Raw genomic sequence first — 24037 nt, 5'->3', positions numbered from 1 at the left:
AAGCGCTTGTCTTTCTTTAGGCCAGATTAATTAGAGCTCTTTTTACAGACATCGTACACAACATATATATATAGTTACACAGGCAGGCAGAAGAAACCTCAGTCACTGGGTGGGATCCTTTAAGAGACAGGGCTAGGAAAACATGCAGCTATCAAACTAGAAAGGGACTCACTCCCTAAGGCAGGATTGCTAAATAAAGCCTTACCAGGGAGTTACAGGCCATGCCCCCAGATTGTAAAACAAGATGGAGGCCTGCAGTGAAGTTACCTACAAACCACACAGACATGCAAAGCACACCAGTGTGCAGGCCAGTTGGAGTTTCTCTGGGGACCCCTTCCCACCTGGCTGTCTCAGAAAGATAAACATTAAATTCCGGTAAGGGTTGAGAGCAGGAAGGGAGGAGAACCTTAAGGGCTTCACTGGCAGTGTTTCATTGCTTAAGTTGGGTGATACGGTGCATTTTGTATTATTTTTTATACTTCTTTGGGTGTCTGAATTATTTGATAATTTTTTAAAGCTACAAGACAATGTGATTAGTGCTATTAGGAGAAGGACAAAATGCTAAGGTGGCATTTGACAGAAGCACCCAGGCTTGTCTGGGAAGGCTTCCAGGAGGACTGTCATTTAAGTTGAGCCCTGAGAGATGTTAGCCAGGAGAAAGCAGAAAGAGTGTTCTCAGGAGAAGGAACAGCCTTTCCAACAGCGCAGAGAAAGTGTCAGTTTGTGAAGGAACTGAAAGAAACCTGGGGCAACTGGAGCAGGGTTCTCTAAGGGGAGAGGGGAGACAGGAGGTGAACTAGATAGCAGAGTTGAGTACAGGCTTCTCCCTAAGTACAGTAGAAGCTGTTGGTGAGTTTGAAGGTGGAGAATAACTCAGGAAAGTAATGGTCATGAGCTATCTCACAAACTCAAGTTCAGTCAAATGATTTTTCTCAAAGAAAGCCCCTATGCCAGAATGTCAGGACATTCAGGTACTCCCTCTTTCCTCTTTGCCCCCTGCCCCATCGCTCGAAATCCCAGGAGCTGAAGGACGCTGGCATCGGAGCGGTCTGGCCAGGCCATGGCCAACTAGTCATCTTCTGCCTAACACACAGCAGCGGCCCTCTCTAGCCCAGCCCTGGCTTAAACCACAGAAGTCACTGGGTGAATGTGCCCTTCTCTTTTCACTTGGAGGACAGCTTTGTCACACCCTCCATGTCTAGGAGAGTCTGGAGTTCCTGTCTTAGGGCTGTGCATAGCTGTTCCTGTACCTGGAAGACCCTTCCTTACCCAGACACCTCATGGCTCCTCCCTCACTTCATTCAGCTCTCAGGCCAACTGCTGCCTCATTTAAGGAGGCCTTCCACAAAAACCGTTATCTAAAGCTAAAAGGTGCTGGAGCCTCGGATCCTGCTTTTCTTCATTACACTAATCTCCATCTGACATTACGTGTATTTGTCTGCCCCACTTGCACTAGAATGTAAGCTCCATGAAGGCAAGGAGTTTGTCCTGAGGGCAAGAACCTTCTCATTAGACTACAATACATTAACAAACAGCTCCAAAACCTCATGGCTTACCCCAACAACAATCCCTTTCTTGTTCACACTGATGCCCAACGCTTCATCACAGCAGAAGCGGCAGTGGGAGGACAATGTAGCAAATCCTACACTGGCTCTTCAAGCGCCTATCTAGAAGAGATGTCTATGACTTCCTTCATGTTTCTCTGGCCAGAGCAAGTCATATGGCCCCATGTGATCAACAGATTCAACACCTATTCAACTCTCAGCAACTAGAAAAAGAGGGAACTTCCTTAGTATGATAAAGGCATCTCCAAAAAACCTAACCTGACACTTGCAAAGACCGAATGCTTCCCCCTGTGGATCAAGAACAAAGCAAGGATACACAATAAGGCAAAGAAATATAAAAGCAAACAAACTGGCTCCATTCAAAGATGGCCTGATTGTACATGTGGAATATCTTAAGGAATCTACCATCAAAAAGCTACTAGAACTCATGAGTTTGGCAAGATCACAGAATTCAAAGTCAGTATACAAAAATCAATTGTATTTTTATTTTCTGGACATAAACAACTGGATGTTGACACTGAAAAAACTGGAATTTACAATTGAATTTTTTTTCTTTTATGATGCAATTTTTTTCTTTTTTTTTTGAGACAGAGTTTTGCTCTTGTCGCCCAGGTTGGAGTGCAATGGGACAATCTCGATTCACTACAACCTCCGCCTCCTGGGTTCAAACGATTCTCCTGCCTCAGACTCCCAAGTACCTAGGACTACAGATGTGCGCCACTATGCCCAGCTAATTTTTTTGTATTTTTAGTAGAGATGGGGTTTCACTATTTTGGCCAGCCTAGTCTCGAACTCCTGACCTCGTGATCTGCCTGCCTCAGCCTCCCAAAGTGGGAATTTTTTAAATTTAACAAAACAGGTACAAGACCAGAACACTGAAAACTACAAACAATTTAACAAAATTAAGACCTAAAAAGTTGGAGAGATATACTGTGTTCACAGATTGGAAGAATCATTACTGTTAAGATGCCAGTTCTCCCCAAATTGATCTATAAGTTCAATACAATCCCAGTCAAAGTTCCAGGAGTTTTGTTGTTGTTGTTGTTGTTGTTGTTAAAATTGACAAGTTGATTCTAAAAATGTATGTGGAAATGCAAAGGACCTAAAATGGCCAAAACAATTGTGAAAAATAACGAATTTGCAGGTCTTACAACTACCTGATGTTAAGATTTACTAAAAAAAGGATAGGTGCCAGGCGTGGTGGCTCATGCCTCTAATCCCAGCACTTTGGGAGGCCAAGGCAGGCAGATCATGATGTCAGGAGTTCAAGACCAGCCGGACCAACACGGTAAAACCCCATCTCTACTAAAAATACAAAAATTAGCTGGGCGTCGTGGCGCATGCCTGTAATCCCAGCTACTCAGGAGGCTGAAGCAGGAGAATCACTTGAACCCGGGAGGCGGAGGTTGCAGTGAGCCGAGATCACGCCACTACACTCCAGCTGGGCAACACAGCAAGACTCCGTCTCAAAACAAAAACAAAAAAAACAAAAAGGGACAGGATAGAGAGCCTAGAAATAAACCCACCCATTGGTTTTTCACCAAGCTGCCAAAGGAATTTAATGAAGGAAAGGATAATCTTGTCAATAAATAATGCTGGAACAATTGGATATCCACATGGAAAGAAACCTTGATTCTAACTGCTACTTGGGAGGCTGAGGTGGAAGGATCACTTGAGTCTAGGAAATTGAGGCTGCAGTGAGCTATGATTGTGCCACTGCATCAAGCCTGGGCAATAGAGAAAGGCAATCCAAAAAACAACAACAAAAACAAAAAAACCCTACATTGAGACACTAATCACACCCACTAAAACAGCTAAAATTTAATGGGCTGAAATAAATAACAAGTGTTGGCAAAGATGTGGATCAAATGGAACTCATACATCGCTAGTGGGAAAATAAAATGGCACAACTACTTTGGTAAACAGTTGGAAGTACATGATATTAAACATATACTGACATATGACCATCTGACCGATCAGGTATTTGCTCAACACAAATGAAAACATATGTCTACACAAAGACTTATATTTTAAGGTTAACAGCAGTTTTATTCATAATAACCCAAAACTGGAAACAATGCAATATCCATCAGCAGGTAAATGAAGAGTGTGGTACATACATACAATGGAATAACTATGCACCAATAGATACAACCTACTAATACATGCAACAACATAGATGAACCTCAAAAACATTACACTGAGCAAAAGCAGACAGACACAAAAAAATATATACTACACTATATTACTATATTCTATGGTGTGAATATTTGTATCCCTCCAAAATTCATGTTGAAACTTAATCTGCAATGCAATAGTATTAAGAGGTGGGGTCTTTGGAGGTGATTAGGTCATGAGAGCTCTTCACTGGTGAATGAGCTTAAGCCCTTTATGAGAGGGGTGCTACACACAGCATTTGCCCTTTTTTTTTTTTTTTGCCCGTCTGCCCCTTCTACCATGTGAGGACAGTGTTCAAAACACCATCTTCAAATTGGAAACTGGGCCCTCAGACACCAAACCTGCTAGTGCCTTGATCATAAACTTTTCAGCATCCAGAACTGTGAGAAATAAATTCCTATAATTTATAAATTACCCAGTCTCAGGTATTTTGTTATAGCACCACAAATAGACTTAGACACTGTATGATTCCATTACTGGAACTCTAGAAAAGCAATTCTAATCTTTCTAAAAAGATAGGAAAGAGTCATTGTTTGCAGCCAGCAAAGGGGAAAGGATTGATTGGGATGGGACACATAGGAAATTGCCGGTGTGATAGAAATGTTTTGTCTCTATCTATGAGGATAGTGACACAAGTACATAAATGTATTAAAACTCATTGAAATATACACTTAAAACTGTTGCATTTTATTATATAAAACAATGAGTCAATAAGCTGAGTTTTTAAAAACTCAATAATATTTCTTCCTGGAGTCAAGAATAACTATGAGGTTTCTGGCTTGGGAAATCAGATGTATGCTGTGCCACCTACAGATGAGGAAACACAGAAGCAGATTTTGAAGAAAGAAAAGTTATCTGGGAAATCTTGAGCTTGAGATGTTCTTTAGAAAAATGTTCATTCAAATCTCTTCTCCATTTATTAATTGGACTGTTTGGTTTCTGTATTGAATTACAGGAGTTCTACATGTACACTGGATATCAATTCCTTATTAGATATATGACCTGCAAATAAAATAGATGTAAAGGTCGGGAGAAATAGGAATTTGGGGAAAATCAGCACATATATGGCAAGTGAAGTCATGGCAGAGAATGAGATCACCCAGGTAATGTGTGTAAGGCTGAGAACAGAACCTTCAGGAGCACCAGGGATGGACAGAGACTGAGAAGAAGCCACAGTGACAGGGGGAAAACTAGGAGAGTATGATGTCACAGAAGCCAAGGCTTGTATATTACAAGGAGGAAACAACAAAAGATTATCTACTCAACTAAGCTACCCAGTCCTCAGTAACCCAGTGACAGCAGTTTCAGGGCAGTGGTAGTAGCAAAGGTCCAACTGCCTTGGTTAGAGGAGTCAAGGGAATATAAAGAAGTGTAGGCATTTCAACAAATAATGCTGGGATACCTGGACAGCCAAATGCAAAAGAATGATGTTTGACAGTGACTTTACATCATATACAAAAGTTAAGTCAAAGATCTTAATGGCTCAAAGACCTTAATGTAATAGCAAAAACTATAAAATTCTTAGAAGAAAACATAGGAGTAAATCTTCATGACCTTGGATTTGGCAGTGGATTCTTAGATGCAACACCAAAAGCATGAGCAACCAAAGAAAAATGTAGATACATTTGACTTCATAAAAATTTAAAACTTTGTGTATTAAAAGACACTACCAAGGAAGTGAAGACAACCCACCTGGGAGAAAATATCTGCAAAGCATATATCTGATAAGGGACTAGTATAAGGAATACAAAAAGAACTCCTACAACTCAACAACAAAAAAAACCCTGATTTTTAAATGGACAAATTTAAAAATTGGCAAAAAGTCTGAATAGACATTTCTCCCAGGAAGATCTACAAATAGCCAATAAGCATATGAAAAGGTACAACATCATTAGTCATCAGGAAAATGCATGTGTTCATATACTGGAAGACTTAATAGTGGTAAGATGTCAATACTACCCAAAGCACTCTACAGATTCAATGCAGTATCTATCAGACTCCTAATGGCAGAATTCCAGAAATAGAAAAATCCATCTAAAATGCATATGGAATCATAATTGACTCAACAGCCAAAATAATCTTGAAAAAGAAAAAGTTGGAGGTCTCACACTTCTGAATTTCAAAAACTACAAAACTATGGTAATCAAAAAACCGTGAGCCTGGCACTCAACTCCTCCACAACAAAGGACCAAAAAAGCAAGTAGTTAACCACATGTCAGGTAGAGCACCAAAGACAGAACACTATTCAACAGGGAACTTCTGAGGCACAAAGGGAGCAGTAAATAAAGCAGCCAGCATGTCTTGGACTGCCTCAGAAGCAGGAGGGGAATCCCATTTCTGGGAAAAGAAAAGTCAAAGAACTGCAGTGGTCCACATTCGCAGCACAGATGCTGGCACCCACAGGGTATGCCGTCAGCCTTCACAGGCCCTGAGTCCAGTATACGGAGCTGCCTGGAATCCATGCAAATGTGTTCTTCTAGAAAGGGAATTCCACTGGATCCTACTCACATCCCAAGAAACATGCTGCTGTGGCACAGCACCATTTTAAGAGGCTAGCCCCCACCAGATTATATCCTGCCCACTTGGGGTCCAATAAGCCCCTGCAGTCCACATCCCTGGGCCCCCAAGAACATCCTCCCACATCCATCCAGAAGGTTGCAGTATCACAATCACCCAGCAGTGCAGCCAGGTCCCCAGTACTCTGACCCATGAAGTGTCTTATATCCCAGGGAACAGGCAGTATAGCACACCAGGGAGGCTACCCCAGGAAAAAGGGAGCTGAAGCTCCCAGAACCTGGGAGCCATCTTCCCAACACCAATGCCACCAACAGAACCTTGCCCCTCTCAGCAGGGCAACAGCATGCCTGTGTGCACCTTCAGGGGGCCTGAGGACCAGTGTGTCCATATGTGCCATCCAAGAACCTAAAGACAGGCCTGCTCCACCCACTGTCACCAGTGTTCTCCAGTGCTATCTTTCCCTCATGCCACTACTGGTGCCTATATGCTCTGTAGGGGGGGCCTGACGACTGGCCCACCCCATCCAACACCACTGGTGCCCACGCACACAATCCCAAGGCCTGAACAGGCCTGCCCCACCTACCACCACCAGTGCCCACCCAAGTGCATCACCTAGGGGGCTAGAAACTGTCCCATTCATCCTGCCACAGCTACTGCCAACAGCTATGATTGCCACCTGACAGTCCAGTGTCTAGCCCACTGCTGCTACTGCCACTGCCAGCACCATAAATGCTGCCTGGGGGCTTGAGGACCAGCCCACCTGGGCCCCCCACTACCAGCACTTACACCAGCTGGGGTCCTGAGGACTAGCATGCCCAGCCCATCGCCACCACAGCTAAAGCCTGCCCATGCCACCAAAAGGCCCAGGGATTGGCCCCTCTGGCATCCCTTTCCCCAGAAAAGCCTCACAACAGCCTCAGCTAACAATGGCAACTTAAGCCACTGAGGACTCACAGTGACATGGTTACATGACACCAGTTACATTGGTTACAGCTGAAGAAATCATTGAGCCTACACTCCTGTGCTCACCAGAATCAAAGCCAAAACATCCTAATCACAACCAAAACTACAGATATGCCTACAAAAAAGTCTTTCCTTATGAAAGCCAATCCATAAAATTGGAAGAAGCAACTCTTCCACTAGCTGAATAGATATCAATGTAAGGACACAAGAAACATGAAAAAGCAAGGAAATGTGATACCTCCAAAGAGACACAATAATTCTCCAGTAACAGATTCAAAAGAAAAGGAAATCTATAAAAATGCCAGAAAAGGAATTCAAAATAATGATCTTAGGGAAACTCAGCAAGTTGCAAGAGAACACAGATAATACAAAGTAGGAAAACAATTCATGATCTGAATAAGACAGTCAGTAGAGATAGATATAGAAAAATAACCAAACAAATCCTGGAACTGAAAAATTCAATGAATAAAATTTAAAAATGCAACTGAGAGCTTCAAAAGTATGCTAGATAAAGCAAAACTAAGATTTTCTGAACTTGAAGACAGGTCTTTTGAAATAACCCAGTCAGACCAAATAAATTCTCGGTGTTTCAGGAAAGAGAAGGGAAGAGGCACAGAAAACCTATTTAGCAAAATAATAGTCAAACATTTCTTAAGTCTTGCAAGAGATACAGACATCCAGATACAGGATGTTCAGTAATCCCAAAAAAGATTCAAACCAAAAAGGTCTTCTGCAAGGCACATTACAATCAAATTGTCAAAAGTCAAAAACAGAGAGAATTCTAAAAACAGCAAAAGGAAAGCATCAAGTCACTTATAAGAGAATTTCCTGTTTAAAAAAAAAAAAAAAATTTACAGGTCAGGAGAGAATGGGATAATATATATTACAGTGCTGAAATAAAAAAAAACTGCCAGCCAAGAATATTAAACTAAGTAAAGCTATCCTTCAAAATTGAAGGACAAATAAAGTCTTTCCCACACAAGTAAAAACTGAGAGGAGGAGGACCCCAGGCCCTCAGAGGAGCCTCATAGTGAGGCATTATACAGGTCCTGTGAGGGAGCACCATCAAGGGTCCCTCAGGGTTGAGGAGTCGCCTCTGGGATCCCAGGACAACTAGCGATTGCACCCAAGGCAGGAGGAGCAACAGGAGGGCTGCCAAGGTCCAGTTGGAGGCTCAGGTCATGGCCACCCAGGAAATGGAACAGGGAGAAAAGGATCCAGAAACTGATGAGCACAGGGAAAGAAAACCTTTTGCAGAAACAGATGAGGAAGACAAGGGGGTTGATGTAGAGAAGCTACAAGTAATTGCAGCTGCCATTAAACAGGGTCTTGCTGCAAAAAGAAAAAGGCCTCAAAAGTATATACAAAAGCTTGCATCAACACCGAGAACATAACTGAATGTTATTTTGAGAACACAGAATGCAGAAATGGAATTATAGATATCCTATACAGTTGCTGACTTTGCTTCAAGAATACAACATAGACATGTAGAAGACTGAGGAGAGGAAGAAAAACTAATTAAAATATTTCAAGAGCAACAAAAGAGGTGGCAACAAGTTAGCATTGTTAGGAGACAGCAAATGAAAGAGATTAAGCTGCTATATGAGCAATTCACGAAGAGTATCATGAAAGAACTCTTTTCAGTGAAGAAAGTCAATTTAAATCGCCAAGTTCCAAGATAAAATTGTGTCAGAGACACTGCAGCAAGAGTTGGCACTAATTCATAACTTGAGCTACACTAAACCACATGACAGTATTTTGATATTCTTGTATAAACCAGTTTATTTCCTCTATCATTAGTCTGTTAAATGCCAGACCTCATTTCTGTGGTCTGTTGAATGAATCCTAGACAGTTCTGTGAGAAAGCAGCAATTACAGTTATATACATGGTCAGTTAAATTTTAACATTAATGATAATTTAGTTTAAAAAAAAAAAAAATACTGGCCAGGCACGGTGGCTCACACCTGTAATACCAGCACTTTGGGAGGCCGAGGCGGGTGGATCACGAGGTCTGAGGCGGGCAGATCATGAGGTCAGGAGATCGAGACCATCCTGGCTAACATGGTGAAACCCCATCTCTACTAAAGATACAAAAAATTAGCCGGGTGTGGTGGCAGGCACCTGTGGTCCCAGCTACTTGGGAGGCTGAGGCAGGAGAATGGCGCAAACCCGGGAGGCAGAGCTTGCAGTGAGCAGAGGTTGTGCCACTGCATTCCAGCCTGGGTGACAGAGTAAGACTCCATCTCAAAAAAAAAAAAAAAAACAGGGAAATCATCACAACCAGATCAGCCCTACAAGAAATGCTTAAGGGAATCCTACATCTGGAAGAGAAAGCCATACTGAGGCAGGAAATTAAAGAAAGAAAAATAAAATTAAAAAGAGAAAAACAAGCTTTCTATATTAGGCTGACTCATCCCAAAGGCAGTTAACAGGCAAAGCCTGGACCCAGACAAAGTCTCGATAACATTATCTAAGCAAAGGCTCAAAGGAATGTGCTCTGGAGACTCTCCCAGCACTCCCTCAACATAGGGAGAAAAAAACAAATTTTCCTTTCCCTTATGAGTAAACATATGAGTTTATAGATTCCGGTTTTCTGTAACCAGTAACTTCAAGTACTCTGTTTTAACTAAGCAGCACAGTGAAGGTTGTAAGACATGCCTGAGCAGGCCTGGGCTGCGGCAGTCTGGGTGCCATAGCGAACGTTATGAGATAAGCCCATGCAAGGCTCTTTTGAGCAAGCCTAGATAACAGCCATGTGAGCTGCACAGCAAGGGTCATATGTAATCCTGGCTCATGAACCTGTCACAGTTTGATTAGCTGCCTTTGTTCTGACCCTGTATCTTTGCTTCACGCCACCATAAGCTTGTTTCAAGCTAGCCCACCCCCTTTTAGAAGTGTGTATAAAAGTCAAGTACTGTCTTTGTCTGGGCCCAGTTTTTGGATGTTATCAGCTGGGTCTGAGTGCACTCAATAAAAATCCTCTTGTCTCACCCCATTGTCTCTCCAGTCCTCCTTCATTCCCACATTAATACCACCCTGAACACGCCCAATCTCATCTGATCTTCAAATAGACAGGATGGTATCTACCATCATGAAAACAAACAAAGGCTTAAAGCTCACTAATAGAACAGAAACACAAATGAGAAAAAGGAATCAAACATTATGACTATTTAAAAAACCACCAAATTGTAAAGTAAACAATACAAAAGAAGATAGGTGAAATCCCATCTCTACTAAAAGTACAACAATTAGCTGGGTGTGGTGGTGGGCACCTGTAATCCCAGCCACTTGGGAGGTTGAGGCAGGAGAATTGCTTGAACTTGGGAGGCAGAGGTTGCAGTGAGCCGAGATCCTGCCACTGCACTCCAGCCTGGGAGACACAGCAACACTCTGTCTCAAAATAAAAAATAAAAATAAATAAAAAAGATAGGAAAAAATATATACAAGACAATCAGAAAACAAATGCACAGGACTAAGTCCTCACCTATCAATAAAAACCCTGAATGTAAATAATTTAAATTCTCCAATTAAAATACATAGACTGGCTGAATGGATTTTAAAAAACAAGATTCAACTATATGTTACCTATAACAAACTCACATCACATGTAAAAACACATATAGACTGAAAGTGAACAGATGGAAAAAAATATTCCGTGCAAATTTAAACCAAAAATGTGCAGGAGTAGCTATACTTATTCATAATAGACTAAGTCAGAAAACATAAAAAGGGACAAAGAAGATCATTACATAATGAAAAAGGGATCAATTCAGCAAAAGGATGTAACAATTTTAAATATATATGCACCCAATACCAAAGTACTCACATGTATAAACAAACACTATTAGAGCTAAAGAGAGAGGCAGATCCTAATACCAAAAAAAGCAGGGGATTTTAATGCCTCACTTTCAGTATTGGGCAGATCATCTAGAAAGAAACATCAGACTTAATCTGCATTATAGACCAAATGGACCTAACAGACATTTACAGACCCTTTCTTCCAACAGCTGCAGAATATACATTCTTCTCATCAGCACATGGACCATTCTGCAGCATAGACCATATGTTAGACCACAAAACAAGTCTCGATAAATTTTTAAAAATCTAAATCATATCAAGTACCTTCTCAGACCACAATGGAAGAAAAGTAGAAATCAGTAACGAGAAACTTTGGAAACTACAAATCCATGGAAATCTAACAACTGGCCAGGCATAGTGGCCCACGCCTGTAATCCCAACACTTTGGGAGGCCGAGGAAGTCAGGAGTTCGGGACCAGCCTGGCCAACATGGTGAAACCCCACCTCCACTAAAAATACAAAAATTAGCCAGGCGTGGTGGTGTGCCTGTAATCCCAGCTACTCAGGAGGCTGAGGTGGGAGAATTGCTTGAACCTGGGAGGCAGAGGCTGCAGTGAGACAAGATCACATCACTGCACTCCAGCCTCGGCAACAGAGCAAGACTGCATCTCAAAGAAAAAAAAAAAATCTAACAACCAATGTGGACTACATACAAATGTACATGTGGATGTGGACAACGAACCACATGGCTAAGCCATAAAAAAAAACAATAAAACACGAAACTCAGGCAAAAAACTCCACCATCAGAGTAGAATGCTGTAACTTCCATTCAGCCCTTCAATTCCACCTTCATTGGCTGGACTGGTTTTCACAGCATCTCTCTTGCCTGAGACATCATGGCATCTCTAAGTGTATCCAAGACCTTCTGGTAGGTCTCCAGAACGTCCTGGGCAGTGGGTCTTTCTGAGGGAGTCTGGCTCTTGCATGCTTTGTGAATATCAAACAAATGGAATCGGACCATATCACTCCCTTCAGTGTGCCCCAGAAGGAAACTGGAGATGTCTGGGATCTTCCAAATGTCAATCTTCTCATCATATGAGGGCATGAGATCATCGCGGAAAGGCACGTCCTCTCCATAGGGCCACAGTTGCTCTGGAGCCACGAAATCCCCATGCAGCTCCCTGTGGCCGCACTTCACCAGCATCCCGGAGCTGTGGTTCACCAGGGGTAAGGCGTCCAAGTCATTTGCCAAAATGCTGAAGTTGCTTGTTAGCAGATACTGGGACAGTGTCTTCGGCAGGTCGTTGGAGTCGCACATGACCCGTGTGCCCACAGGGCTGTGGTGTAGGTAATTAATGATGCTGACATAGTCCATGGCCAGCTCCAGCCTGTGCTGCCACGTGTTCACATTTTGGTACTTTGAAAGGTTTAGTGTTTCTTCCAGGTTACTCAAGGAACCTAGAGGGTGATATTCAGTAAGCATAGTGTTGTCGTCCTCACAATAGCCAAGCAGCGTGACAACATGTGTGCCTTGTAGAGATTTCAGCATCTGCAGTCCATGGAGGAAATCATCTTTCATCTCCAGGCTGGTGAGCTGTGAGAGAGCAACTTTGTGCTCCTTCCACTCAGACAGAAAGACCTGCAACAAAGCCATAGAGAGCATCAGGCCTGAACTCTCACCTAATTTAGTGACCAAAGAACAACAAATATCTTTTAAGTGGCAGGTGTTCTGCAGAAGATACAGAAATTAACAAGGTGCAGACCCCATCGTAGAGTTGCTCTCCGTCTAGTTATGAAGAGAGACCGATGAGCAAACACAGCATTCAGCAAGGCAAGTGCCACATTAGTGGGTGGAACCTCAGGGCAGGAAGCGATTGCCTCTGGGCAGGACACTGAGAGCTGCTGCAGAGGGTGCTGGAAGGCTTCGGGAAGCTGGTCTCATAGAACGAGGGGGACCTGCAGATTCGATGTAGGGCAGGGGAGTGCTAGCTCAGGAGGGAAGACTCCATATAACTGCATGGCAGGGAGGAGTGGCAAGTAGACTGCCAGTTCCAATGGACCACCACACAGTGGGTGGGGAGGAAGAGGAGGCAGGGGAGTGGACTGGAAAAGTGGGTAAGTGTGGAGACCCCGAAAAGCCTACATGAGGGCGTAGAGCCCTGCCCATCACGTGTAACAATGTTACTCATTAATTTTAAAAGGTGGCATAGTAAATCATAAATAGGAACATTTATATGTAAGGAAAACATTTTTGCATGTTCTGTGGTTTGGTGTTACTTCAGCTGTAAAGGCAGGAGCTGAAATGCTACATAAACACTAGACCTTCTCATAGAGTCCACAGCTAATAGAAGAGCAAGTGCACATTTCTGCCTTGGATTTTCACCTTTCATTTGCTTGCAGGAAGCACTGTAATTAAAGAAAGAACCTCTGATCTTTTGCTTAAATCCCAAGAGAAGGCAGAAGATTACAAAAGAGAAAGCAGGCTCAGGACTCAGGAGATTCCTGCCCCAGGCTCATTCTGCAAGCAGTGTGCCATGTCATCGTTCAAATAAAGGTTATGGTTTCCAAAGCAGTTTTTTGCATTATTTATCAAGAGACTCTAACATCTAAATCTAAGGCAATAATCGGAAATAGGTAAGAAGCTCCAGGAATAAAAATCTGACATTATTTATAAAAGCATACACTGAAACTTATCAAAAGATGGGAGCAGCATGATCAACATAGTGAGAACCCATCTCTACAAAACATTTTTTAGAAACTAGCAGGGTGGGCCAGGCGTGGTGGCTCACACCTGTAATCCCAACACTTTGGGAGGCCAAGGCGGGTGGATCACCTGAGGTCAGGAGTTCAAGACTAGCCTGACCAACATGGAGAAACCCTGACTCTACTAAAAATACAAAATTAGCCAGGCGTGGTGGTGCATGCCTGTAATCCCAGCTACCTGGGAGGCTGAGGCAGGAGAATCACTTGAACCCGGGAGGCAGAGGTTGCCGTAAGCCAAGATCACGCCACTGTGCTCCAGCCTGGGCAACAAGAGTGAAACTCTGTCTCAAAAAAAAAAAAAAAAGAAAGAAATTAAGAAACAAGCAGGGTGTAATGGAGCGTACATGTACCCCCAGCTACTCAGGGGAGGCTGAGGTGGGAGGATCATTCAATATATATATGTCATGTGGTCACCAAAATGTATATATTTATACAGTTATAACAGATAAAAGTAATGGTACGGCTGGGTGCGGTGGCTCATACCTATAATCCCAGCACTTTCGGAGGCCAAGGCAGGCAGATCACCTGAGGTCAGGAGTTGGAGACCAGCCTAGCCAACATGACGAAACCTAAAACCTAAAACCTCTACTAAAAATACAAAATTAGCTGGGCATGGTGGTGCATGCCTGTAATCCCAGCTACTCAGGAGGCTGAGGCAGAAGAGTAGCTTGAACCCCAGGAGGTGGAGGTTGCAGAGAGCCAAGATCGCACCATTGCACTCCAGCCTGGGTGAACAAGAGTGAAGCTCCATCTCAAAAAAAAAAAAGCAATGTTACAAATGAGAAGTATACAAAACCGTTTGTATAATATTGTTCCAACTGCATAAAACGAGACAAATTTAAATTACAGCACATGGAAATCAAAGGAAATATGCTAATGCCTTAGTTGTCTTTATGTGGTAAGATTCTGGGTGATTTTTTTTTTTTCCTTCATATCTTTTGGTATTTTCCAAGATGAACATATATTACTTTTACAACTTAAATTTTTTAACTCAAAAATATATAAAATTTCAGAAAAACTAACATTGGGAATTTAAAAAAAAAAAAAGAAAAAGAAATATTATATAAAATGGAGTTGGACCCAAGGACCATGAAGATCTTTTCTGGATCTAAGAAGGGAGGTTCATTATGGAAAAACCCAGATAACTTTGATTGGCTCATAACATTCAAATGAAAACTCTTTCAAGACTCTCTAATCCTCATATTTGAGAAATTTCACTAAGGATAATAACTTCTATTAAAAAGCTGTTTTTGGGCCGGACGCGGTGGCTCATGCCTGTAATCCCAGCACTTTGGGAGCCGAGGCAAGAGGATCACAAGGTCAGGAGATCGAGACCAGCCTGGCAACATGGTGAAACCCCATCTCTACTAAAAATACAAAATAATTAGCTGGGCGTGGTGGCGCGCGCCTGTAGTCCCAGCTACTCGGGAGGCTGAGGCAGGAGAATCGCTTGAACCCAGGAGGCAGAGGCTGAAGTGAGCCAAGATCACACCACTGCACTCCAGCCTGGTTAGAGTGAGACTTCGTCTCAAAAAAAAAAAAAAAAAAAAAAAAAAAAAAAAAAAAAACTGTTTTTCACTCTGGCTGCTACATGCACTAAAAATTTCCTAAATTTTAAGGACTAGATAAGACCACATTCTAAAAATTCAAGATTTTTTTAAATTTTCATATTGAACACACGCTCTCCATAGATTTGCATCCCACTGAATCTGATAATTGGCTCTAATACAAACAATTGAGGTTTTGTTCAGATCCATGGCTTCCTTACACCCACCTCTGCATGGTCACCACCAGAACTGGCAATGGCTTTGGTTTTCTAGGCCCATTTTTCACCTAAAAACGATGCTGGCTTTTGGGAAGCTGCTGCTACACATTCAACAATAAGTGGGGGGCCGGCCGCAGTAGCTCATGCCTGTAATCCCAGCACTTCAAGAGGCCGAGGCGGGCGGATCACGAGGTCAGGAGATCGAGACCATCCTGGCTAACATGGTGAAATCCCATCTCTACTAAAAATACAAAAAATTAGCCGGGCGTGGTGGCAGGTGCCTGTAGTCCCAGCTACTCGGGAGGCTGAGGCAGGAGAATGACAGAATGGCATGAACCCTGGAGGCGGAGCTTGCAGTTAGCCGAGATCAGGCCACTGCACTCCAGCCTGGGCAACAGAGCGAGACTCCGTAACAACAACAACAAAAAAACAGTAAGTTGGGGAGGCTCAGCCACAGGCCCCAGGGCTCCTGATCCCTCATTTGTGTCTAATTCATTTTTGTTTCAGATAAATGAAGATTATTAAATATTATTATGAAATACTATTAGTCTTTGAGATCACACACAAATATTTGAATCCTCCAATATAAAAAATTTGCTAGTCATGGACTGTTTAAGAATCATTTCTCACAACCTCTAATTTAGTTGCTTTTAATCATTTTCTAAAAGACTTTTATTTGGAAAGAACAGTTAAAATACTTTACTTTTTTATTATAAAATTAATCATGAACACTTTTCTTGGTAAAAACTCAAATACAGAGGATAGGCAGGATGTCTCCCTGCCCCCAGTTTTACTTCCCGACCCAAAGGAAACCTGGTAACTGGCTGTCATCCTCCCAGAAGTTTTTCTATGCCTTTATTTATTAATGTACACTTGTAAAACAGCATTTGGGTTTGCTGTTATACTAATGGCGTTATAACATACATACATTGCAGCTTTTTTTTCATTTAACTGAGCCTCAGAAATCCTTTCCATATATACATGTAGATCTAGGCCATTCTTTTTAAAGCTGAGTAATGTTTCATAGTGTGGGCATAATACCTACACTTGTGTATTTCCAGTAAGCTTTTACAGATACTACTACCTTTTTTCTTTAAAATTAAAGTATAATATAATAAAAATACCAGGAATTTGGAATGGATGCTGTCAAAATAGATTGGATTCTTTCTTAAGATTATTATGTAGCTATAATTTTGTAAAGACCTTTAATAAGATCTTATATGATCTATTTCTAAAGACCTGGACATTTAAGTTAGTCCCTTTTCTAATGACAATGCTACAGTGTATAACCTTATATTTACATGTCTATGTACATGCACAAATATTTTATAAGCTAGGTAAGTAGACAGAATTTACCGAATATCTATTGCCATCATTACCCTCCAAAGTCTGTGCTAGCATGCACTTTCACCAGCAGCGCATGATAGAATCTTAGGAATACACCCTTAGTCACACCAGATTATTACCACTGTTTGTAATTTGTGCCAATCAATGGATGAAAATAACTTACTCTTCTAATTTGTATTTCCCTGATTACTAATGAGGCTAGGCATTTGTCATCTTTTTAGGCATTTCTGTATTTCTGCTGTCAAAAGTCTGTTCACTGTCCTTTATCCAATTTTCTATAGGGTTGTCTGCCTTGTGCTTATTAATTACTGGGAATTCTTTATATATACTTGACCCTTGAACAACACGGGTTTGAACTGCGCAGTTCCACTTACACACAGATTTTCTTCTGCCTTTACCACCCCTTGGATACCAAGACCAACCTCTTCCTTTCCTCGTCCTCCTCAGCCCACTCACTGTGAAAAAACCAAGGATAAAGACGTTTGCGATGGATGATGGATCCACTTCCACTTAAAGAACAGTAAATGTATTTAATTAACAGTAAATGTATTTTTTCTTATGATTTTTCTTAATAACATTTCTCTCGTCAGGCTTCTGAGCCCAAGCCAAGCCATCGCATCCCCTGTGACTTGCACATATACCCCCAGGTGGCCTGAAGTAACTGAAGAATCAAAAAAGAAGTGAATTTGCCCTGCCCCGCCTTAACTGATGACATTCCACCACAAAAGAAGTGTAAATGGCCGGTCCTTGCCTTAACTGATGATATTCCACCACAAAAGAAGTGAAAATGGCCAGTCCTTGCCTTAAGCGATGACATTACCTTGTGAAAGTCCTTTTCCTGGCTCATCCTGGCTCAAAAAGCTCCCCCACTGAGCACCTTGCGACCCCCACTCCTGCCCGCCACAGAACAAACCCCCCTTGACTGTAATTTTCCTTTACCTACCCAAATCTTACAAAAACGGCCCTACCCCTATCTCCCTTGGCTGACTCTCTTTTCGGACTCAGCCCGCCTGCACCCAGGTGATTAAATGCTTTATTGTTCACACAAAGCCTGTTTGGTGGTCTCTTCACACGGACACGCATGAAATCTACCTATCTTTAAGAATACAGTATATAATACTTATATAAAGTACAGTTAACCAACTATGAAATCAGTAGTAGGCTTTTAGTTGTTAAGTTTTTAAGGAATCAAACAGTATAAGCAGATTTCTTATTATGTGAGGGATCAGTGCCCCTAACCTCCACATTGTTCAAGGGTCAATGTATTACCTATGAGATCCTTTATTACAAATGTAAAAGACAAGATCCAGAAAATAATTAGGCCAGACACAGTGGCTCACACCTGTAATCCTAGCACTTTGGGAGGCCAAGGCAGGAGGACTACTTGAGCCCAGAATTCGAGACCGGCCTGGGCAACATAACAAGATCTCAACTCTTTAAAAAAAAAAATTGTTTTAATTAGCCAGGCATGGTGGCACACGCCTGTGGTCCCAGTTACTCAAGAGGCTGAGGTGGGAGGATCACTGGACTTTGAGGTTGCAATAAGCTATGATCCCACCACTGCACTCCAGACTGGGCAAAAGAGAGAGACTCTGTCTCTGAAAAGAAAAAGAATATAATTCACTTAGTTAATGTGGTCTTACAATATTTTAACTGCTATGTAGTCAAATGTGTCTTCATTATGTCAATAAACATAAATCCCTACCACCATGAAATTTACATACTAGTACAGTAGGCAAACAATGAATAAAGTAAATAGGAAATGTATAAAGTATATTGGAAAGAGAAATGCGCTTTAGAGAAGAATTAAGCAGGGATGGTTTGCAATTTTAAACGGGGTTGAAGGACTTCTCACTGGGGTGGCCTTTGAGCAAGACCGTGAAGGAGGTAAGGGAAGGAACCATTTGTTATTTGTGGAACTACAGCCCAGACAGAAAACAGCAAGGGCCAAGGGCCCTGGAGTGGAAGCATGCCCACAGGCTTCCAGAACAGCATGGCTCTGATGCTGGAGTAGACCGGACAGGGACCATGGAGCAGGAGAGAGCTGGAGGGAGGTTGTTAAGTCTCGCAGGGCCTTGTCGTTGCAAGGGCTCTTTTACTCAGAATGAGACAGAGAGCACCAAAGGATTTTGAGCAGAGGAATGACACTATTTGACCAATAATTTAGAAGAGGCATTCTGAGTGCTGTGTTGAGAATAGACTGAAGAGGTAGGGAGCAAGTGTGAAGCAGAAAGACCATTTTTGGAGGCTGGTGAAACAATGTAAGTCCAGGGTCAGGGTGGTTTGGGGGGCTGGGCTGGGTCCTGGTGCAAGCCTGAGGAGTGGTCAAATTCCAGGTCTCTTCCAAAAGTAGAAACAATGTAACTTGCTGATGTACTGAAGGTGGATGAGAGAGAGGTCAGGATATTGACAAGATAGGTGGCCCGAACAGCAGGACTGATGGAGTTAGGAAATAATAAAAGGTGAGTAGGCTCTGAGGGAGATCTGTGACATGGTGAGTTTGAGAAGCCTCTCAGAAACCCCAGGTACATGTCGGGCAGGCAGCTGGATAGAAAACTTCAGGGAAGCAGTCTCTGCACAGATGAAGCCAGAAGGCTGGATGACGTCATGCGGGGTACAAGCACAGAAGACAAGAGGTCCAGGATTAGAAGGGATGGAAGGGATGAGGAGGCAGAGCTGGCAAGAGGCCAAGAAGTGGACACTATTCCTCCATGCTTTAAACAGACTGTTCATGTAACATCTTTCCAGAAGGTAAGCATTAAATATAGCCTCAAACATTAAGACATCATAAGGGATCCTCCCAAAGGTTACACAAAATGAGAGCTAAAAAATAATTTAAGAGAAAGAATCAAATCCACTCTTCTGACAGGATCCAAGCTATACTGTATGGATTTTTAATGTACTATACAACAGGCCCTTCAATAAGTCATTTCATTATAACGATGAGAAAAAAAAATTTGACTCCCGGCTCTGCTATAATCTTTCTTCTTAATATTCCTGTTGCCCCAAATCTACATTCCAGACTTTGAGCAGCTCCCCTGACACAGGTGTACTGTGTCCTTGAGATGACTGAGAGAGTGCACAACTGGTTCTTTTAATGTAATCTTGGGTTTAAAAATCTCAAAGCATCAAAGGGGCAAGATGGCCGAATAGGAACAGCTCTGGTCTACAGCTCCCAGCGTGACTGACGCAGAAGACAGGTGATTTCTGCATTTCCATCTGAGGTACCAGGTTCACCTCACTAGGGAGTGCCAGACAGTGGGTGCAGGACAGTGGGTGCAGCGCACCGTGCACGAGCCAAAGCACGGCGAGGCAGTGCCTCACTCAGGAAGCGCAAGGGGTCAGGGCGTTCCCTTTCCTAGTCAAAGAAAGGGGTGACAGACGGCACCTGGAAAATCGGGGCACTCCCACCCCAATACTGCACTTTTCCCACGGGCTTAAAAAACGGCACACCAGGAGATTATATCCCGCACATGGCTCGGAGGGTCCTATGCCCACGGAGTCTCACTGATTGCTAGCACAGCAGTCTGAGATCAAACTGCAAGGCCGCAGCGAGCCTGGGGGAGGGGTGCCCGCCATTGCTCAGGCTTGCTTAGGTAAACAAAGCAGCCGGGAAGCTCGAACTGGGTGGAGCCCACCACAGCTCAAGGAGGCCTGCCTGCCTCTGTAGGCTCCACCTCTGGGGGCAGGGCACAGAGAAACGAAAAGACAGCAGTAACCTCTGCAGACTTAAATGTCCCTGTCTGACAGCTTTGAAGAGAGCAGTGGTTCTCCCAGCACGCAGCTGGAGATCTGAGAACGGGCAGACTGCCTCAAGTGGGTCCCTGACCCCTGACCCCCGAGCAGCCTAACTGGAAGGCAACCCCCAGTAGGGGCAGACTGACACCTCACGCGGCCGGGTACTCCTCTGAGACAAAACTTCCAGAGGAACGATCAGACAGCAGCATTCGCGGTTCACGAAAATCCGCTGTTCTGCAGCCACCGCTGCTGGTACCCAGGCAAACAGGGTCTGGAGTGGACCTCTAGCAAACTCCAACAGACCTGCAGCTGAGGGTCCTGTCTGTTAGAAGGAAAACTAACAAACAGAAAGGACATCCACACCAAAAACCCATCTGTACATCACCATCATCAAAGACCAAAAGTAGATAAAACCACAAAGATGGGGAAAAAACAGAGCAGAAAAACTGGAAACTCTAAAAAGCAGAGCGTCTCTCCTCCTCCAAAGGAATGCACCTCCTCACCAGCAACGGAAAAAAACTGGACGGAGCATGACTTTGACGAGTTCAGAGAAGAAGGCTTCAGACAATCAAACTACGCCAAGCTACAGGAGGAAATTCAAACCAAAGGCAAAGAAGTTGAAAACTTTGAAAAAATTTAGATGAATGTATAACTAGAATAACCAATACAGAGAAGTGCTTAAAGGAGCTGATGGAGCTGAAAGCCAAGGCTCGAGAACTACATGAAGAGTGAAGAAGCCTCAGGAGTCGATGCGATCAACTGGAAGAAAGGGTATCAGTGATGGAAGACGAAATGAAAGAAATGAAGCAAGAAGGGAAGTTTAGAGAAAAAAGAATAAAAAGAAATGAACAAAGCCTCCAAGAAATAGGGGACTATGTGAAAAGACCAAATCTACGTCTGATTGGTGTACCTGAAAGTGACGGGGAGAATGGAACCAAGTTGGAAAACACTCTGCAGGATATTATCCAGGAGAACTTCCCCAATCTAGCAAGGCAGGCCAACTTTCAGATTCAGGAAATACAGAAAATGCCACAAAGATACTCCTCGAGAAGAGCAACTCCAAGACACATAATTGTGAGATTCACCAATTGTTATGTGTATATTTGATCCTGTGATTATGATGTTAGCTGGTTATTTTCCTCATTAGTTGATGCAGTTTCTTCCTAGCCTTGATGGTCTTTACAATTGGCATGATTTTGCAGTGGCTGGTACCGGTTGTTCCTTTCCATGTTTAGCGCTTCCTTCAGGAGCTCTTTTAGGGCAGGCCTGGTGGTGACAAAATCTCTCAGCATTTGCTTGTCTGTAAAGTATTTTATTTCTCCTTCACTTATGAAGCTGAGTTTGGCTGGATATGAAATTCTGGGTTGAAAATTCTTTTCTCTAAGAATGTTGAATATTGGCCCCCACTCTCTTCTGGCTTGTAGAGTTTCTCCTGAGAGATCTGCTGTTAGTCTGATGGGCTTCCCTTTGTGGGTAACCCGACCTTTCTCTCTGGCTGCCCTTAACATTTTTTCCTTCATTTCAACTTTGGTGAATCTGACAATTATGTGTCTTGGAGTGACTCTTCTCGAGGAGTATCTTTGTGGCGTTCTCTGTATTTCCTGAATGTGAATGTTGGCCTGCCTTGCTAGATTGGGGAAGTTCTCCTGGATAATATCCTGCAGAGTGTTTTCCAACTTGGTTCCATTCTCCCTGTCACCTTCAGGTAGACCAATCAGACGTAGATTTGGTCTTTTCACATAGTCCCACATTTCTTAGAGGCTTTGTTCGTTTCTTATTATTTTTTCTCTAAACTTCTCTTCACGCTTCATTTCTTTCATTTCGTCTTCCATCACTGATACCCTTTCTTCCAGTTGATCGCATAGGTTACTGAGGCTTGTGCATTTGTCACGTAGTTCTTGTGCCGTGGTTTTCAGCTCCATCAGGTCCTTTAAGGACTTCTCTGCATTGGTTATTCTAGTTATCCATTTGTCTAATTTTTTTTTGAAGTTTTTAACTTCTTTCCCATTGGTTCGAACTTCCTCCTTTAGCTCGCAGTAGTTTGATCATCTGAAGCCTTCCTCTCTCAACTCATCAAAGTCATTCTCCATCCAGTTTTGTTCCATTGCTGGTGAGGAGCTGCGTTCCTTTGGAGGAGGAGAGGCGCTCTGATTTTTAGAGTTTCCGGTTTTTCTGCTCTGTTTTTTCCCCATCTTTGTGGTTTTATCTACTTTTGGTCTTTGATGATGGTGACGTACAGATGGGTTTTTGGTGTGGACATCCTGTTTGTTAGTTTTCCTTCTAACAATCAGGACCCTCAGCTGCAGGTTTGTTGGAGTTTACTGGAAGTCCACTCCAGACCCTGTTTGCCTGGGTATCAGCAGTGGGGGCTGCAGAACAACAGATATTGGTGAACCGCAAATGCTGCTGCCCGATCGTTCCTCTGGAAGTTTTGTCTCAGAGGAGTACCTGGCCGTGTGAGGTGTCAGTCTGCCCCTACTAGGGGGTGCCTCCCAGTTAGGCTACTCGGGGGTCAGGGACCCACTTGAGGAGGTAGTCTGCCCATTCTGAGATCTCAAGCTGCATGCTGGGAGAACCACTACTCTCTTCAAAGCTGTCACACAGGGACATTTAAGTCCACAGAGGTTATTACTGTCTTTTGTTTGTCTGTGCCCTGCCCCCAGAGGTGGAGCCTATAGAGGCAGGCAGGCCTCCTTGAGCTGTGGTGGACTCCACCCAGTTTGAGCTTCCTGGCTGCTTTGTTTACCTACTCAAGCCTGAGCAATGGCGGGCGCCCCTCCCCCAGCCTCGCTGCGGCCTTGCAGTTTGATCTCAGACTGCTGTGCTAGCAATGAGTGAGGCTCCATGGGCGTAGGACCCAGGAGCAGGATATAATCTCCTGGTGTGCCACTTGTTAAGCTCGCTGGAAAAGTGCAGTATTAGGGTGGGAGTGACCCGATTTTCCAGGTGCCATCTGTCTCCACTTTCTTTGACTAGAAAAGGGACTCCCTGACTCCTTACGCTTCCCGGGTGGGGCAATGCCTCGCCCTGCTTCGGCTCAGGCATGGTGTGCTGCACCCACTGTCCTGCACCCACTGTCCGGCACTCCCCAGTGAGATGAACCTGGTACCTCAGTTGGAAATGCAGAAATCACCCGTCTTCTGCGTCGCTCACGCTGGGCGCTGTAGACTGGAGCTGTTCCTATTCGGCCATCTTGGCTTCACCCCCAAGACTTTTTTTTTTTAAGATGGAGGCTCACTCTTGTACCCCAGGCTGGAGTGCAATGGCACAATCTCGGCTCACTGCAACCTCCGCCTCCCGGCTTCGGCTTCAAGCAATTCTCCTGCCTCAGCCTCCCGAGTAGCTGGGAATATATGCACCCAGCACAACGCCCGGCTAATATTAGTATTTCTAATAGAGACG

The 24037-nt window shown here is 43.4% G+C and overlaps 1 protein-coding gene across 2 annotated transcripts in view; it reads right to left on the bottom strand.

Moving 5' to 3' along the window:
• Positions 1-3591: 3591 nt before the first annotated feature.
• The window catches only part of POMK (protein O-mannose kinase), a 37769-nt gene continuing 17323 nt past the window's right edge, over positions 3592-24037 (bottom strand). The window contains exon 5 of one of the 2 annotated variants that reach the window (XM_519740.9): positions 3592-12661. In XM_519740.9, coding sequence (XP_519740.3) covers positions 11891-12661 — 771 coding nt within the window. In that variant the 3' untranslated portion in view covers positions 3592-11890. The remainder of the gene's footprint in view (positions 12662-24037) is intronic. The other variant, XM_016959447.4, reaches the window with a different exon arrangement.

Source organism: Pan troglodytes, chromosome 7 (genome assembly GCF_028858775.2).
Source record: "Pan troglodytes isolate AG18354 chromosome 7, NHGRI_mPanTro3-v2.0_pri, whole genome shotgun sequence".
Taxonomy (NCBI): Eukaryota; Metazoa; Chordata; class Mammalia; order Primates; family Hominidae; genus Pan; species Pan troglodytes.
This window is presented reverse-complemented; position numbering and strand designations above follow the sequence as displayed.